General features: G+C 34.1%; 1 protein-coding gene across 1 annotated transcript; it reads left to right on the top strand.

Annotated features, from left to right (window-relative positions):
- The first annotated feature begins 7,585 nt into the window (after positions 1 to 7,585).
- LOC139894645 (cytochrome P450 CYP72A219-like) lies at positions 7,586 to 11,629 on the top strand. Its single transcript, XM_071878049.1, has 5 exons — positions 7,586 to 7,955; positions 9,208 to 9,428; positions 9,509 to 9,753; positions 10,381 to 10,765; positions 11,038 to 11,629. The coding sequence occupies exons 1-5, from the start codon at positions 7,682 to 7,684 to the stop codon at positions 11,458 to 11,460; spliced, it is 1,548 nt and encodes a 515-aa protein (XP_071734150.1). The 5' UTR covers positions 7,586 to 7,681; the 3' UTR covers positions 11,461 to 11,629.
- Positions 11,630 to 17,751: the final 6,122 nt, after the last annotated feature.

Here is a 17,751-nt window from a genome sequence, read left to right on the forward strand (position 1 = left end):
CTACGAGCTTGTGTTATTGATTTCAGAAACAGTTGGGATCGACATCTACCATTAGCAGAATTTTCCTACAACAACAGCTACCATTCAAGCATTGAGATGGCGCCGTTTGAAGCATTTTATGGTAGAAAGTGCAGGTCTCCGATTTGTTGGAGTGAAGTGGGGGATAGACAGATTATGGGTCAGGAGATAATACAAGAAACTACCGAGAAAATCATCCAAATTCAACAAAGATTGAAAACCGCCCAGAGTCGACAAAAGAGCTACGCGGACAGTAAAAGAAAAGATATAGAGTTTGAAATTGGAGAAATAGTCATGCTTAAGGTTTCACCTTGGAAAGGCGTTGTTCGATTTGGTAAACGGGGGAAACTAAATCCAAGGTACATTGGACCATTCAAGATTATAGATCGTGTCGGACCAGTAGCTTACCAACTGGAGCTACCTCAACAACTCGCGGCTGTACATAACACTTTCCACGTCTCAAATTTGAAGAAATGTTTTGCTAAAGAAGATCTCACTATTCAGTTAGACGAAATCCAAATCAATGAAAAACTTCAATTCATTGAAGAACCCGTCGAAATAATGGATCGTGAGGTTAAGAGACTTAAACAAAACAAGATACTGATTGTTAAGGTTCGATGGAATGCTCGTAGAGGACCCGAGTTCACCTGGGAGCGTGAAGATCAGGTGAAGAAGAAATACCCGCATTTATTTCCAGAAGATACGTCAACACCTCCAACTGCTTAAAATTTCGGGACGAAATTTATTTAACGGGTAGGTACTGTAGTGACCCGAACTTTTCCATGTTTATATATATATTAAATGAAATTGTTATTTACATGATTAAGTGTTTCCAACATGTTAAGCAATCAAACTTGTTAAGACTTGATTAATTGAAATAGGTTTCATATAGACAATTGACCACCCAAGTGGACCGGTGATTCACGAACGTTAAAACTTGTAAAAACTATACGATGACATATATATGGTTATATATATAGTTAACATGATTTTATTATAAGTATGTATCTCATTAGGTATTTTAACAATGAGTTATATACATAAAAATGAGACTATTAATTTAGGAAACTCGAAAACGATATATATAACGATTATCGTTATAACAACGTCTTACTAGGTACATATGAATTATATTAAGATATTGATATACTTGGTTAATTATGTTAAATGATAAGTAAATATATTATTAAGTGTATTAACAATGAAATACATATGTAAAAAATAAGACTACTAACTTAATGATTTCGAAACGAGACATATATGTAACGATTATCGTTGTAACGACATTTAACTGTATATATATATCATACTAAGATATATTATATATCATAATATCATGATAATATAACAATTTAACATCTCATTTGTTATAATAAACAATGGGTTAACAACATTCAACAAGATCGTTAACCTAAAGGTTTCAAAACAACATTTACATGTAACGACTAACGATGACTTAACGACTCAGTTAAAATGTATATACATGTAGTGTTTTAATATGTATTATACACTTTTGAAAGACTTCAAGAGACTTATCAAAATACTTCTACTTAACAAAAATGCTTACAATTACATCCTCGTTCAGTTTCATCAACAATTCTACTCGTATGCACCCGTATTCATACTCGTACAATACACCGCTTTTAGATGTATGTACTATTGGTATATACACTCCAATGATCAGCTTTTAGCAGCCCATGTGAGTCACCTAACATATGTGAGAACCATCATTTGGCAACTAGCATGAAATGTCTCATAAAATTACAAAAATATGAGTAATCATTCATGACTTATATACATGAAAACAAAATTACATATCCTTTATATCTAATCCATACACCAACGACCAAAAACACCTACAAACGCTTTCATTCTTCAATTTTCTTCATCTACTTGATCTCTCTCAAGTTCTATCTTCAAGTTCTAAGTGTTCTTCATAAATTCCAAAAGTTCTAGTTTCATAAAATCAAGAATACTTCCAAGATTGCAAGTTTACTTCCAAGTTTTCTAAATCCATTCCAAGTAATCATCCAAGATCAAGAAACCTTTGTTACTTACAGTAGGTTATCTTTCTAATACAAGGTAATAATCATATTCAAACTTTAATTCAATTTCTATAACTATAACAATCTTATTTCGAGTGGAAATCTTACTTGAAATTGTTTTCGTGTCATGATTCTGCTTCAAGAACTTTCAAGCCATCCAAGGATCCTTTGAAGCTAGATCTATTTTTCTCATTTCCAGTATTTTTATCCAAGGAACTTGAGGTAGTAATGATGTTCATAACATCATTCGATTCATACATATAAAGCTATCTTATTCGAAGGTTTAAACTTGTAATCACTAGAACATAGTTTAGTTAATTCTAAACTTGTTTGCAAATAAAAGTTAATCCTTCTAACTTGAATTTTAAAATCAACTAAACACATGTTCTATATCTATATGATATGCTAACTTAATGATTTAAAACCTGGAAACACGAAAAACACCGTAAAATCAGATTTACGCCGTCGTAGTAACACCGCGGGCTGTTTTGGGTTAGTTAATTAAAAAATATAATAAACTTTGATTTAAAAGTTGTTATTCTGGGAAAATGATTTTTATTATGAACATGAAACTATATCCAAAAATTATGGTTAAACTCAAAGTGGAAGTATGTTTTCTAAAATGGTCATCTAGACGTCGTTCTTTCGACTGAAATGACTACCTTTACAAAAATGACTTGTAACTTATTTTTCTGACTATAAACCTATAATTTTTCTATTTAGATTCATAAAATAGAGTTCAATATGAAACCATAGCAATTTGATTCACTCAAAACGGATTTAAAATGAAGAAGTTATGGGTAAAACAAGATTGGATAATTTTTCTCATTTTAGCTACGTGAAAATTGGTAACAAATCTATTCCAACCATAACTTAATCAACTTGTATTGTATATTATGTAATCTTGAGATACCATAGACACGTATACAATGTTTCGACCTATCATGTTGACACATCTATATATATTTCGGAACAACCATAGACACTCTATATGTGAATGTTGGAGTTAGCTATACAGGGTTGAGGTTGATTCCAAAATATATATAGTTTGAGTTGTGATCAATACTGAGATACGTATACACTGGGTCGTGGATTGATTCAAGATAATATTTATCGATTTATTTCTGTACATCTAACTGTGGACAACTAGTTGTAGGTTACTAACGAGGACAGCTGACTTAATAAACTTAAAACATCAAAATATATTAAAAGTGTTGTAAATATATTTTGAACATACTTTGATATATATGTATATATTGTTATAGGTTCGTGAATCAACCAGTGGCCAAGTCTTACTTCCCGACGAAGTAAAAAATCTGTGAAAGGGAGTTATAGTCCCACTTTTAAAATCTAATATTTTTGGGATGAGAATACATGCAGGTTTTATAAATGATTTACAAAATAGACACAAGTACGTGAAACTACATTCTATGGTTGAATTATCGAAATCGAATATGCCCCTTTTTATTAAGTCTGGTAATCTAAGAATTAGGGAACAGATACCCTAATTGACGCGAATCCTAAAGATAGATCTATTGGGCCTAACAAACCCCATCCAAAGTACCGGATGCTTTAGTACTTCGAAATTTATATCATATCCGAAGGGTGTCCCGGAATGATGGGGATATTCTTATATATGCATCTTGTTAATGTCGGTTACCAGGTGTTCACCATATGAATGATTTTTATCTCTATGTATGAGATGTGTGTTGAAATATGAAATCTTGTGGTCTATTGTTACGATTTGATATATATAGGTTAAACCTATAACTCACCAACATTTTTGTTGACGTTTAAAGCATGTTTATTCTCAGGTGAATACTAAGAGCTTCCGCTGTTGCATACTAAAATAAGGACAAGATTTGGAGTCCATGTTTGTATGATATTGTGTAAAAACTGCATTCAAGAAACTGATTTCGATGTAACATATTTGTATTGTAAACCATTATGTAATGGTCGTGTGTAAACAGGATATTTTAGATTATCATTATTTGATAATCTACGTAAAGCTTTTTAAACCTTTATTTATGAAATAAAGGTTATGGTTTGTTTTAAAAATGAATGCAATCTTTGAAAAACGTCTCATATAGAGGTCAAAACCTCGCAACGAAATCAATTAATATGGAACGTTTTTAATCAATAAGAACGGGACATTTCAACGAACGCGGATAAAGGGAAATGGGTTGCCGGGAATTAGATATTCCATTATTGATGCTTGTAGAAGCTTTTTGGAAGTCGACCTAGCGTTTGGGTAGTTTAGCCCCAAACCATGCTCGAGTGTCGTGTGGTTTAAAACTATCAAATATGGGTCGATTTTGCATTACTTTTGATTAAGGGTCTTCGTGCCCGTAATGTAAACTTTAAACATGTTGTACGTTCAAGTGGTTTGTATGAAATGGTTTACGTTATGTAACCAATTATTTTGGGCGTAAATGGTTGTTTTATTTTAAAAAAAAAATTTAATCCGTTTGATTACGGGTTAGGTTGTTTCAATTACCATGGTTGCTCAAACCATTTGCACCATGCTCACTTCTCTAGGTTATCATTCTCCTTTTACTTCTATCCTTTTACTTCTATGTATGTTATTTTATTTAATGGATATATTACATTTTAACGGTCAGCTAGACTGAGCAAGTCGTCAAACTTATCCAGTCCCCATTATATAGGTTCTTGGAAAGGAGGTTACAAAACGTAATAGTTTTCTCTAAACTTCTTATTAAGGGTGCGATTGATAAAACTGAATGATTTAGCGCTAAATGGTTCATAATCTGAATGATTCAAAGATTCTGAATGAAGTTGATTCTGAATGAAAATAACATGTTTGATAATAAATTTGAACAAATAATTTGAATGATGTAAAATTTTCTTATTAACCGTTGACATTAATAAAGACTAGAATATAGTTGTTTAATAAGTGTTCTTGACATAATTTAATGAACATATTACATTACTTAACATTTAGGTGGTTAATGGTTAAGAGACACTTCTAGCTCTGAATTGTTCAACACTGAATGATGAACCATTCATCACCATCTATAATTCAGAGGTAAAAAACAAACACAATGAATGCTGAATGGTTCAACATTTAGCACTGAACCATTCAATTAAGAGGTAAACAAACGCACCTTAAGTATTACTTTTCCCCCTTAGTGTGAGATTATTTTGGCTTAAACTTTAATAGCTTTATGCTGTTTAAATCAGGTTATTTGAGATATGTGGTCCTTAAGCTTTCTAATTTTAGTTGTGCATTGTTGGAAATGTTATATACCATAGTTTACAAAGAAGATACATGTAAGAAGAGCATATAAGAGCTTGTGTATTAAGTTGGCTCTTATATTTGGAGTTAAATTGGTGGTTAAGTAACCAGTAAAACAGTTTAAATTTTTATGGGTTTGTTTTTAAGATGGGATAACTTGGGATGTGTCTACATGGGTTTGAAATGTAATGTTTTATCTCTATATAAGGAATTTTAAACCACCAATGCACTTCTTCCTAAGGACCTTAATAGCAAGATATCATATAATTTGGTCAAAAGACTGGGTTAAATGGATTAAATGTAAATAAAAGATCTACAGTGAATTTAATTGGTTGAGTATCTAATAAAAGTGGGTGTCAACATGGGTGACTAAAGAATATGAAAAATGCTGAAAAAGACTACAATATTATGGGACAAGAATTGGTGCAGCTGGATCGTTAACTGGTTCAGTTACCAATAGTACCTATGAGAAGAATTAGGATAAATCCAATGGAGAATCGGTTTAGGTGTGTATATTACAAGAAATTGAATTTTCATTAAGGGGGTTGCACTTTTTCAAGAGGTTGAAATGTGAAGTTTGAATGGATGAAAGATATGAATTTAAGATCGGATCAATGGATCATTCAGTTACTTCAATGTTGACACTAAATGACTACTTTAAACGATTCGTTGCATTAAGTAATCTATGTGAACTTCCTTTGAGAAATACTTAGTTAAAGGATAATGGTCTATTATTGGCGACTTGAGTGACTTTTAGAGCATAAATTAAATTCCAGGCAGGATTTAAAACCTATGGAAATTTTGATTCTACCATTTTCACGACGTCTATTATTATTATTTTTATTTTGTATTTTTAATTTATTTTTAAAAAAAACTTTTTCCTACTTAAAGGCCGGAGGTCCTCTCGGAAGCAATCTCTTTATCCGTCGAATAAAGAGAGGGATGACTTTCTCTACTCTTGAGAGTGTTTCACTCTGGGTGGAAAAATGACTTGTCTTTATTCTCGGATAGGGGAAGGATTGTCTACATCTCACCTCCCCCATACACCACTCATGTGGTATTGGATTTTGTTGTTGTGGTCTATTATATAAAAATTAAGACTACAGCTATATATTCGACGTGAAGTTATCAATTATCTTTTTTTTAAGCAGTTTAAACTTCGGTTATATTCAGTCTTTTGATAAGACTTAATTGGTATCTACAATTTTGTTCAACTTCATGCTTTGCCTTGATTTTTTATTATACAAAATTTTTGACGATTTCATTTATGTGCTCATAAATAATATATTTATTTGTATTTTTTATTGCCGAAACCCGCAATTTTGCGGGCCTTAAGCTAGTTTCAATAAAAAAAAATTAAACTGCTCGTACAACTACGTATTCTAATTTTCGTGATTTTAGTTGGCAATAATACTTAATCCTCAATCTCCTCTAACACAAGAGGTTTTTTTAACATAAAATTTTGTTTACCACTGGTATACCATGTTCATTGTAAACAGACGTTTATCTATGTTCCCTTACATATTTACCAAAATGGAGAACATCTTGATCCCAATCTAAGAGTTCTAAACCGTTATCAAGATCATAATCAGATTGTAGAATGAGTAGAAATGTGGAGCAAAACCATCATAACCCAATTCTTCTAACATATCACCAAGCACAATTACAAAAGAACTTATAATATCCACAGTATCAATAAGTGTAATCCTAACATCAACATATCTCCTACTAGGAAAGTTTGTAATACAAGGCATTTTAGGGTTAAAGTTGAATCAAACACAAATATCTTAAAAAAAATAACAATCTACAAAAGTGTGTAATGCTTTAAAGTTTATGGTAAATGTCTTGTAGTTGCATGAAATCGTACCCATGCTCGTCTTGAAATACATAATTTTAGGGTTTATAGCGTTTTAAAATTTTGTAGGTGAAGGATTAAAGTGGGAATGAAAGGACTATCAGTGAGTAAGAAGTTACTTACATGGACTATCCGGATAAAAAAATGTAAATACCATCACATAAAATGCACGTGAAGCAGGGAACGGATAAGAATTAACGAACGTCAAAAATTTGGACCATTCACACCAAAAGTGCAAAGTAAAGAACTATCCAGGTGAAGAAAAAGATTGAACTATTCACGAAATATTTTACAAACTACAAGGACTATGTGCGTAATTTTGTTAAAAAAAATTATATAACAAGTAAATAAAAAGTGAACCTTCTCAATAATTATCATCTAGTCAATCATAAGGCGGTTTACTGAACCTTACTTCTCAATAAATATCCAATATCCTGTCATCTTTCTTACCATCCAATTCACAATCTTCAGTATAACAAATTAAGGTCTTTCTACTACCCACGAAATATGGAGTTTAGTACAACCATCTGTACTATAGGAGTAACAACAATCTTAGTGATATATACATGGAGAATTTTGAATTTCTTATGGTTCAACCCCAAAAAAACTCAAAAGTTTCTACAAGAACAGGGTCTTAAAGGTACCTCTTATAAATTTCTGTTCGGAGATTTTAAAGAGCTGTCGGAGATGATGAAGGAAGCCAAATCTAAGCCCATGAGTTTGTGTCATGATATTGCTCCTCGTGTCTCGCCCTTCTACCATAAAATTTTTAGTCTTTATGGTATGAATTATGATCCTAAGTATGTTAAAAGTTATAATATAAAATGGATAAATTGTGTTATCCGTGATAGTTTTCGATCCCTCTTTCCAACAATTCACGATATGATGCTAGTGACGTTAACGTCTTTAATTCATTTTTAGATGGTGTTTAGGGATTTTCTTATTTGCTGTGAACAGACTAGTAATAAAAATGTTACTTTTACAATTTATTACTTGACTTTAAAAAATAAAATAACCTTGAGTGACAAAACAGAACACGGTAGCACGTCAGGATGGTTATAACAAAAGATTTCAAAAAAGCAATTGATATCTGTCTAAATAAACACTCACGTAGGTAAAAAAATATTCTATACATATGAGGGAGACTCCCCCAGTGGATTTATTTCCTTTTTTAGCGTAAAAATTTTGGATTTTTCGAATTTGTTTCAGTTGATTTTTTTTTCTTCCCAAAATCTACATATTTTGCCTCAAAACCTTCAAATTTTGTCTAAAATTCTAAACTTTTCCCCCAAAACATTCAAATTTTGCCTAAAATTCTACAATTTTTGCCCTAAAACCTCAATTTTTTCCCAAAACCTCCATATTTTGTCAAAAAAAATTGTTACTTTTTAAAAAAAAAAAATTGACCCCGATGAAAAAAATCCTAGTTCCGCAGCTGAGCTGAGGAGTTCGTATCCGCGTGAAAAGATCACCGCCAAATGCTTTGGCGTAAGTGAGAATTTTGGCCAAGATAGGCACGGACCCGTTAAAGGGTCTGTTAGTTACCTCTTTAGCGTGAGTTTGGCGTTGAAAGTAAAAACCAAATGTTTTTTTCCCTTGTACTTTGTGTTTTATAACTTGTACTCCGTACTTACTGTATTTTATAGGTATATATTTGAAAATTATTTAGTGAAAGATAGGAGAGTTTAGTGAAGGGTTAGTGAATGTAAAGTGAAAGGGGTTGGTGCTAATATAAAGAAGAGAAGTTGAGTGAAAAGATACTTAGGATAGGGAGTGGTCTGATAGTCACAATATGGTACTGCTTTAATTAGTGGGTACCAATTTAATCACCAAAACTGTGATTCAAAAGACAAATACTTTTGTCACTTGCCTCTCATATTACATCTTTTCACTAAGTAGTTTATGTAAATGTTTTGGATTATGGTTGCTTATTCCTTGTATTGATAACATTTATGTGATTAAGTCCATGTAGTGCAAAGTGTTTGGGAATATTGTTACTTCATAATGTAATATTTTATTTTTTAATTATATAGGTAAGAATTGTTTTACATGGATGGGAGCAAGGCCCGTGGTACACGTATCCGAACCAAATATCATACGTGAAGTGCTTAATAATTATCAGCAATTTCAAAAGCCTAGGGGTGGTAATCCATTGGTAAAGTTGCTAGCTAAAGGAGTAATCGACGAGGAGGGTGATCAATGGGTTAAACACAGAAAAATTATCAATCCCGCATTTCATGTGGAGAAACTCAAGGTTTGTTACCCTATAATGATTCCTTTTTTTGAACACGCAACCTAGCCTATTGGTTATAGCTCTCAAATTTTCATTTGCAGCATATGGTGCCCGCATTTTATGTGAGTTGCAGCGAGATGATTGAGAACTGGGAGAAATCGGTGGCCACTGAACGTTCTTGTGAAGTGGATGTGTGGCCTCATCTTCAGAAATTTTCAGCTGATGTAATTTCACGTACAGCGTTTGGTAGTAGCTTTGAGGAAGGAAGAAATATATTTGAACTTCAAAGAGAACAAGGAGAGCTAGTTATGAAGGTTGCAAATTCTGTATACATTCCTGGATCAAGGTGAATAATTAATGAAAATATGTGATTAGAGTAACCAAAATAAGATGGTCGAACCATCTCTAATTAGTAGAGTGGTTACCGCCCTTCTAGGTATCCAAGAGGCCTCGAGTTCGAGTCTCACTTGGGATTCATAATGCAATTTGCTTTGCAGTTTGTTATGGAGTCCTTTGGGGGTTTCTTGCAAATTATCACCATTTCTTGCAAATGGTGGAATCTGCCCATATCTAGCAAGGTTCCCCCGGGGTTTTCATTGGGTGCAATATCTCGAGGTTTCCTCCTAACGGGTGTAGGAAGTTCGCATGCCTAGTGACTTCCTGGATATGATCGGGTTGGTGGTAATGCCCCCGTCAGTAACCTTAATACCGCCGTTCAAAAGAAACCATAAGATGGTCATGTAGTTAACGTCGTGATATCCTTGATATCATCAAAAAACGTCCCAAGTCCAAACCTTACTAACAACACATTTTGCGTCGCGATATAGTGATTCAAAAACGGTCACTGGATAACCGGGTTCGGATGCATACATCTGATTAGAAATATTCTTCCTCTACGAGTAGGAAACCTCCTAAAATTTACCCTTTTGTATAATATGAGTGGTAATTTGAATTTCGTACCAACATTCAACAGATTTTTGCCCACAAAAGACAACAAGAGGATGAAAGAGATTGAACTAGAAGTGAAGAAATTGATAACGAACATTATCAATAAACGATTTGCTGAGATGAAAGCCGGAGAAAGTAGCAAGGATGACCTCTTGGGCATACTTTTGGATTCTAACTACAAAGAAATCAAGGAAAGTGGAAATAAGAGATTCGGATTAAGTATTGATGAAGTTATTGAAGAATGCAAGCTATTCTATTTTGCAGGACAAGAAACCACCGGAAATATGCTTGTTTGGACTATGATTTTACTTGGTCTGCACACTGAATGGCAAACACATGCTAGAGAAGAAGTTTTACGTGTCTTCGCTGATAAGAAACCAGATATAGATGGCTTAAGTCATCTAAAAGTAGTAAGTTTTTGGTTCTATATTTGGATTGGCTTAATTATAAATATTTGTTGGCTTTATAAATAAGTAAGTTCTAACATGCTTATGGAGTAATATTCGTAAGTCCCTGTTTTGATCATAGATAGATTATCTCTACTCTCAAAGTAAACAATATAGATAGACATTGAAATAAGCAAATAATTAAAAACAACCTATAAATATATATCTAAAAAACCTTGAAGGAATACATTTGGGTTTTTATACATCTATGTATCTTAATTATTTCATTTTTGCAGATCAACATGATATTTCATGAGGTTCTTAGACTATATCCTCCTGCAGTAATACTAAGACGACTGGTACACCAAGAAACAAAATTAGGTAACTTAACCTTGCCGGCAGGTACTCTCATACAAATGAATGTGATGATCTTACACCATGACAAAGAAGCTTGGGGCGAAGATGTGAACGAGTTTAAACCAGAAAGATTTTCTGAAGGTGTTTTAAAAGCGACTAAGGGAGCCACCTATCTTCCATTTAGTGCTGGCCCACGTATATGCATTGGTCAGAACTTTGCTATGCTAGAGGCGAAAATGGCTCTTGCAATGATTTTGCAACGCTTCTCTTTTGAGTTATCTCCGTCATACTCGCATGCTCCGCGCGCCATACTTACTCTGCAACCTCAGTTTGGTGCTCATTTGATTCTACACAAACTATAGATATTCATCACAATTATTCCTATTTAGTAGCATGCCGTCTTGTTTTACATGTGTATGACTTGCTCTATTTCGTTGGGGTGTATATATTGTGCAACTTATTATATGTCATGAAATAAAGTTTGCATCTTATTGTTGTGTTGAAATAAGCTACCTAGCTTTTCTTCCATCAATGTGACTCACAAGTTTTAAACATCGAAGTTTGATGCTTTCCTGTCCCATTATTTTATAATGGTCTGGACATTGAAATTAAACTCATGTTTACTTTTATTATACTTAACTATACATACCATACGATTTTGGTTTATATAGTTGTTGTATTATCGTTAACTATTCCATATGTAGTCATGATCATGTACTCTCATGAGTAAAGACAATAAGTACACTTCAAATTGTAGTCATGACCACGTACAATAATCACAATAAGTACAAGAAAAGGATGTATTGTAGAAAACAACAAATGGATAAAGCTGGTCAAATATGGAACTTCCGGGAAGGAGTTAATTTGAGAACAAACAAATTTTGGGTTACCCGTGCGTTGCGATGATGAAATTTAAAAATAAATAAAAATGAAAAATGCATTGATAGTATGGAACTCGCGACAAACAGGGAGCAAACCGACACGCCAAGCCACACAGCCAGCTAAGCGATTGTGTTGTAAGTTACAACAATTAGTATATATTTAGTCAAGAAATTCGTTTTTTTTCTTTTTTCCTGTGAAAAAAGCAAATGCCGAGTTTGGAACTGGCGACCATCCGGCATACAACCGGTGAGCCAAGCCACCCGAGTAGCCATGCACTTGTATTATGTACGAAACTTATACTATATATGTGTTTGTAAAAATGGGTTTTAAAAGTCAAAATTGGAGGCTTAATTGCTACAGTTCATTATTTTATCTAATTGAATCTATATTAGTTGAGAAGCTCTCGCTTCACGGTGGGAAATGATTGCTAAATTCGATTGGGAAAATAAGGAGGAAAAAATATTTCCAATTTCATAACATAAAAGTAATTCTAGAGGTGATCATGTATATTTAATAATATACCAAGTATATTTGTATATTCATAAATAATGTAAGGACTTAAAAGGTAAATATAATTCAATTTCATGTTTATTACACTAAACAAAGCTCCGTTGGTAGCGCGTGGAAGATCCATTTTGATTATAGTTTGTTGCGTTTAATTCGTAAAATTATTTCGAGTTTAATGGTTATGGTGGTGAAATCTAAATAGTCGCAATTTCAGTAATGTAAGGGTAATTCAAAATATGTCATGTATATTTAATAATATGCTAAGTATATTGATATTGTTTGATTTGTCTATGTTTTTCCTCGCAATATCCCCCTAGTTTCACTCGTTTATGATGATTATTGAGCTTGATAGTTGTATATTTGATCAATGAGTTGGTTCAAGGCTGAAAATCATTACTTGGTGTAAAATTGACCAAGTTTTGGCCTAAAAGTGAACCAAAAAGGCAAAACAAAGGAAAATGCTGAAAACCAAAATATATGGCGCATAGAAAGGCCACATGCGGCACATGTGTAGTGCAAAAATGGAGCATTCGAAGACAGACAAAAAAATGCGGTGCATATCACTAAAAACTGCGGCGCATACAGTGTTTCAACTAAAATGCGGCGCATATGCTTACTATATGCAGCGCATGTGTCGCGGTTTAGGGATTTTGTTTTTGGCCCACTATAAATAGAAAAGGAGATTAGGTTTTCAAGGGAGCTGCAGTTTTTATCTCGATCTTCACCCTAAGAACCCTAATTACATCTAGTGGGAGATTAAGGTGAATTTAAGGAAGCAAGCTCAAGTTTACTCAAGATTAGTGTTAGATCTTCATTCTACATCATTTGAGTTGTAATTTCCACCTTGTTCTTCATTATTTCCATCATTAATTAGTTGTAACTTGAAACATGATGCTTATCTATGCTATTTTCTCTTTGATTAGTGTTTGCTTAGCCATGATTGGCTAATTCTATTGTGTTTGCTTGTATGTAAAATCCTAAAACATGAGCTTGTTCTAATTAGTGAATGAAATTGATGTTTGGATGAATTATTGAGTTCATGTTGTTGAGTTTGGCTATTGATCTATTTCTATAATTGTTGTGAACTTGAATTTGATTACTTGGATGGTTTAGCTTGTCTTAGTGATTTGATTTGTGAAACAATTTATGTTTCAACACCCTTGGTGATCTAGACAACCAAACTTGGGGATTTCAAGTGATTGTGCTTCGGGTTTGGGTTGGTTTTCAAATGGGTCACTTGTCAATTAAGGAAGTATTAGTCATTCATAAGTGATTGTGATGATTAAGAGGCTTTATGTAAATTTAGTCTTAAGTCAAGTCTTAATGATTGCTCAAACTCAACTTAGTCATTTTGAATGCATTTATTTGAGTTTATGAGTTTAAATTGGCTAAGGTTTAGTGGTGACACTAAACTATTAATAATCCAGCATCAAAAGTGAACAAAACGTAAAGGACAACCGATTGTGAAGGGTGGATCATAGAAGTGGACATATCTTAGTTATTTGATATCTTATCTCGCTTTTTGCTTGCTATTACAATATTAGTTGTAGTCAAAATTACTCAAAACCCCCAATCAAAACTTAGGATAATTGTTAGTTTTCGAACATCCGATTAAGCATACTCTCTTGGGAATGAACCTTGCGTGAATACTTGCTAATATGATAACTGAGTCAACGTGTCTCGTACTTGTTTGTCTAGTTGGTTAAGTATTAGTGCATTGTTATAAATTAGAGTATTGACGAACAACATCAAACTTTTTGGTGTCGCTGCCGGGGAGTGTGCGTTAAATTGGATTTTGAAATACAATTACTGATTGTTCGATCCTTTTGTGGGGATTTATTCTCGCAAAAGTTACTTTTATTGTTATATTGTTGTGCGGAAAACATCGTGTGGTTGTTTTGTGATCAAGGTTAGCTGGTGCATGAAATTGAGGTCCAACAAGGATCAAGATTGTGAGAATCCACTATCCGAGCTGGAGAAAGCAATACACGGTTATTATCGATTAAGGGACGAAGGGGTTATAAGACAAAACTTTGAAGCGTTACCATTGTATTTTTTGGACACGGAGGGCGAAAATCTAACCAGAGAAGGTCCTCTTCCTCAAGTTCCAAAGTTCCACCACATATGGCGGATCCAAATGATGTTCTTATGTGGAGTGCTAGACTTAGTACACCACCGACGGTTGCACCATCAATTGCTAGACCTCCAATTACGGCTGACAATTGGAAAATTGAAGGGAATTTTATGACATTGTTGAAAGATGTTCAATTTAAAGGCAAGAAGACCGAAGATGCTTTCATGCTTAGAGCATTTTCTTTTTCAGTAATGGGGAATGCTAAAGATTTGCTCAAAAACTTACCAACCTGTTCAATTACAACTTTCCAATATTTGAGTGAGAAATTCCTTCATCGTTTCTGCCCACCAACGAAGGTGGAATGTTAGATGGAGATAAATAATTTTAGTCAAGGGAGTGGTAAATCTCTTCATTATGTTTGGGAGAGATTAAAAATATTGTTAAGAATTTGTCCTCAACACGGGTTGAACAAGAAGGATCAAATCATGTGTTTTACCGGGGTATTAATGAGCAAACTATTGCTATTCTTAATTCCTCCGCGGGAGGTGTGTTCATGTACAAAACGCCAACCGAGGCGGATAGGTTGTTGGAAGATATGTCCGATCATACCTTTGAGTGGAACCCATCGGAAAGAGAGTATCCAAGGAGAAATGTTTCAAATGTTGATAGTGAAGAGTATGGTGGAGTTACCTTAGCATCGTTGTCTAACTAATTTCAAACCTTCGATAAGCAAATCAAGAAGTTGCAATAAACAGTTGTTGCAATGCAAGTGGGGTGTGAGAGGTGCGACGGTCCTCACCTTACAAAAGATTGTCATCAAGTTACTCAAGTCAACTTAGATAATATACCGAAGATGACGGAGGCTCAAAATTATGCGGAATATGTTAGGAAGGGAGATTTGACGATTAGTGATATTCCGGGCAACCAACGTTATTAAGGAAACACGGGTTCTAAAGGGGTAGTTCATCGGGCTACAACAACAATTATCAAAAGCAAGGAAGTCAAAAGCAAGTATCCTTTAATTTTCAAGGGAACCGACCACCCGGATTCAATAACAACAACCGAAACAACAACTTTACCCAAAACCAAGGTTACAATCAACAACCCTATAACTCGAACCAACAAAATTACCAACAATCCAATCAACAACAACAATAACAACAAGTCCAAACACATTCAACAACAAGTCAAGAAGAAACCATCTCTTGAGGAGATGTTGATGAGTTACATGAAAAAGGCGGAAACCAATGAAGCATTGTTGAAACAAGAGAATGAGTTGATCAATCAACAAATGTGAAACCAACAAGCCTCATTTCAAAACTTAGAACGAGACATGGGTCGTGTTACAAACCTCTTATCGGAGAGACCACCAGGTACTCTTCCATCAAAAACACAGGTTAACCTAAATAACAACAATAACAATGGTCAAACCTGAAATGAGCATGTTAATGCTATCTCTACCCGGAGTGGTTTGAAACTCGATGAACCAACTCCAATACCTAAACCACAAAAACCTATCACACCTACCAATACACCTACCAATGAACCAACCAATGAGTAAGAAAGCGTTGAAGAAGGGCCACAAGAGCCAAGGGTTGAAAAGAGTGATCCATCGGGGACAAAGGGTACAAAGGGTGGAGGTCCACTAGCAAGGGTATACAAAGCATGGGTTCCATATCCAAAGACATTGAAGAAGGATAAGCTTGCAAGCCAATACGAAAAGTTCTCCAACATGATCAAACAAGTTAGTGCCAACATGCCACTTGCGAAGGTTCTCAAGGGTATGCCTAATGATGGGCGGTTTATTAAGGACCTTATTTCATCAAAGGGTAAATACTAAGAGGTGTCGGCCATATTTCTACATAACAATGCTAGGCTATCTTTCAAATGCACAAGCTACCACCTAAATTGGGCGACCCGCGACGATTTGTCATACCTTGTAGTGTGGGAAACTCGGACGTGTATGACTTGGGTGCAAGTGTCAACATGATGCCATACTCTCGCTACACGAAACTTGGGCTTTGTGACGTTAAACCGAAAAGAATGGGACTCAAATTGGCTAATCAAACATTTGATACCCTAATGGGTATATGTAACGACCCGACTTTTTCGAATTGCTTTTGTGCTTTGTGCTTTTCACGAAACTGCGTATTTGTGCGTACTGAGCTATATTATACTTCGGGAACTTCCTACATGTTGATTACTTTCTTTTATATGTTAAAATGTATCATTAAGTACGTAGGATACTTAACTTAACCCCCAGAAGCCTTTATGACCGTTAGTATTACTTGACGTTTTTAACGAACTGCGTACTACGTACACGTTTAACTTTTGTCGTAATCGGAATATTATGACTACGAAATACTAATTGTTATTTTATAATAAAAATTACTTGGGTTTTTGGATGCTTAATTACGCTTAGTAATTTAATAGAGCACACTAGTTAGTCTTGTTGGACTTTCTACCTTGTTGGACCTTAGCCCACCCTACACTAGTTAGTGGACTATTTAATTAGCCCAATTATAAATAGCTAGTGACCCATTAATAAGTAAGACAAATGCCCATTTATTAGAGGGAATATACTAGCATTTTTGTCAAGTATTATCCTTAATGTTGCATGGAATCCTAACATAAGCACCAACTTTAGACAACCATTAACCAAAAAGTGAAAAAGGTGTCCCCCTTGTCCCCTCCCCATACCCACGGCCAACTCACCCCTCCCACACCCTCACCACCTATAAATACAAGTCTTATTTCATCCATTTTACACTTGCTCTCATTTGCATTTTACACACACTTACTCTCTAATTCTTTCTCTAGTCTTTCTCTCTCTAAAAAGTGTAAGTATTTGATTTTTCTTCTTCTTCTCCCTTCATCACCCACGACATCATCATCATCATGTATGGATCTAGCTTTTTAGCTTTTGATCTTGATTAAATCTTGTAGATTCAAACATGGGTTTGAATCCTTCAAGATCATGGAAGATTCAAGCTTTCTAGCTTTGAATCTTCACTTATTTTGTAGATCTAAATCTTTTAGCTTTAATCTTGATATTTTGTTATAAAGATTCAAACTTGTGTTTGTAATCTTCATGTATCTTAAAGATTCAAGCTTTATGCTTCAAGATCTTCAAGAACACTAAAGATCCAAACTTTTTAGCTTAGGGTTTCATGATTATGTTAAAGATCTT

The sequence above is a fragment of the Rutidosis leptorrhynchoides genome, chromosome 2 (assembly GCF_046630445.1).
Source record: "Rutidosis leptorrhynchoides isolate AG116_Rl617_1_P2 chromosome 2, CSIRO_AGI_Rlap_v1, whole genome shotgun sequence".
Lineage (NCBI taxonomy): Eukaryota > Viridiplantae > Streptophyta > Magnoliopsida > Asterales > Asteraceae > Rutidosis > Rutidosis leptorrhynchoides.

What these genes read in the sequence shown, in the direction of transcription:
- LOC139894645 (XM_071878049.1), top strand. Translation starts at nt 7,682, where the DNA reads ATGGAGTTTAGTACAACCATCTGTACTATAGGAGTAACAACAATCTTA. An exon ending in GTATACATTCCTGGATCAAG is followed by an intron (nt 9,754 to 10,380) that starts GTGAATAATTAA and finishes AACATTCAACAG; the next exon opens with ATTTTTGCCCACAAAAGACA. An exon ending in GCTTAAGTCATCTAAAAGTA is followed by an intron (nt 10,766 to 11,037) that starts GTAAGTTTTTGG and finishes TCATTTTTGCAG; the next exon opens with ATCAACATGATATTTCATGA.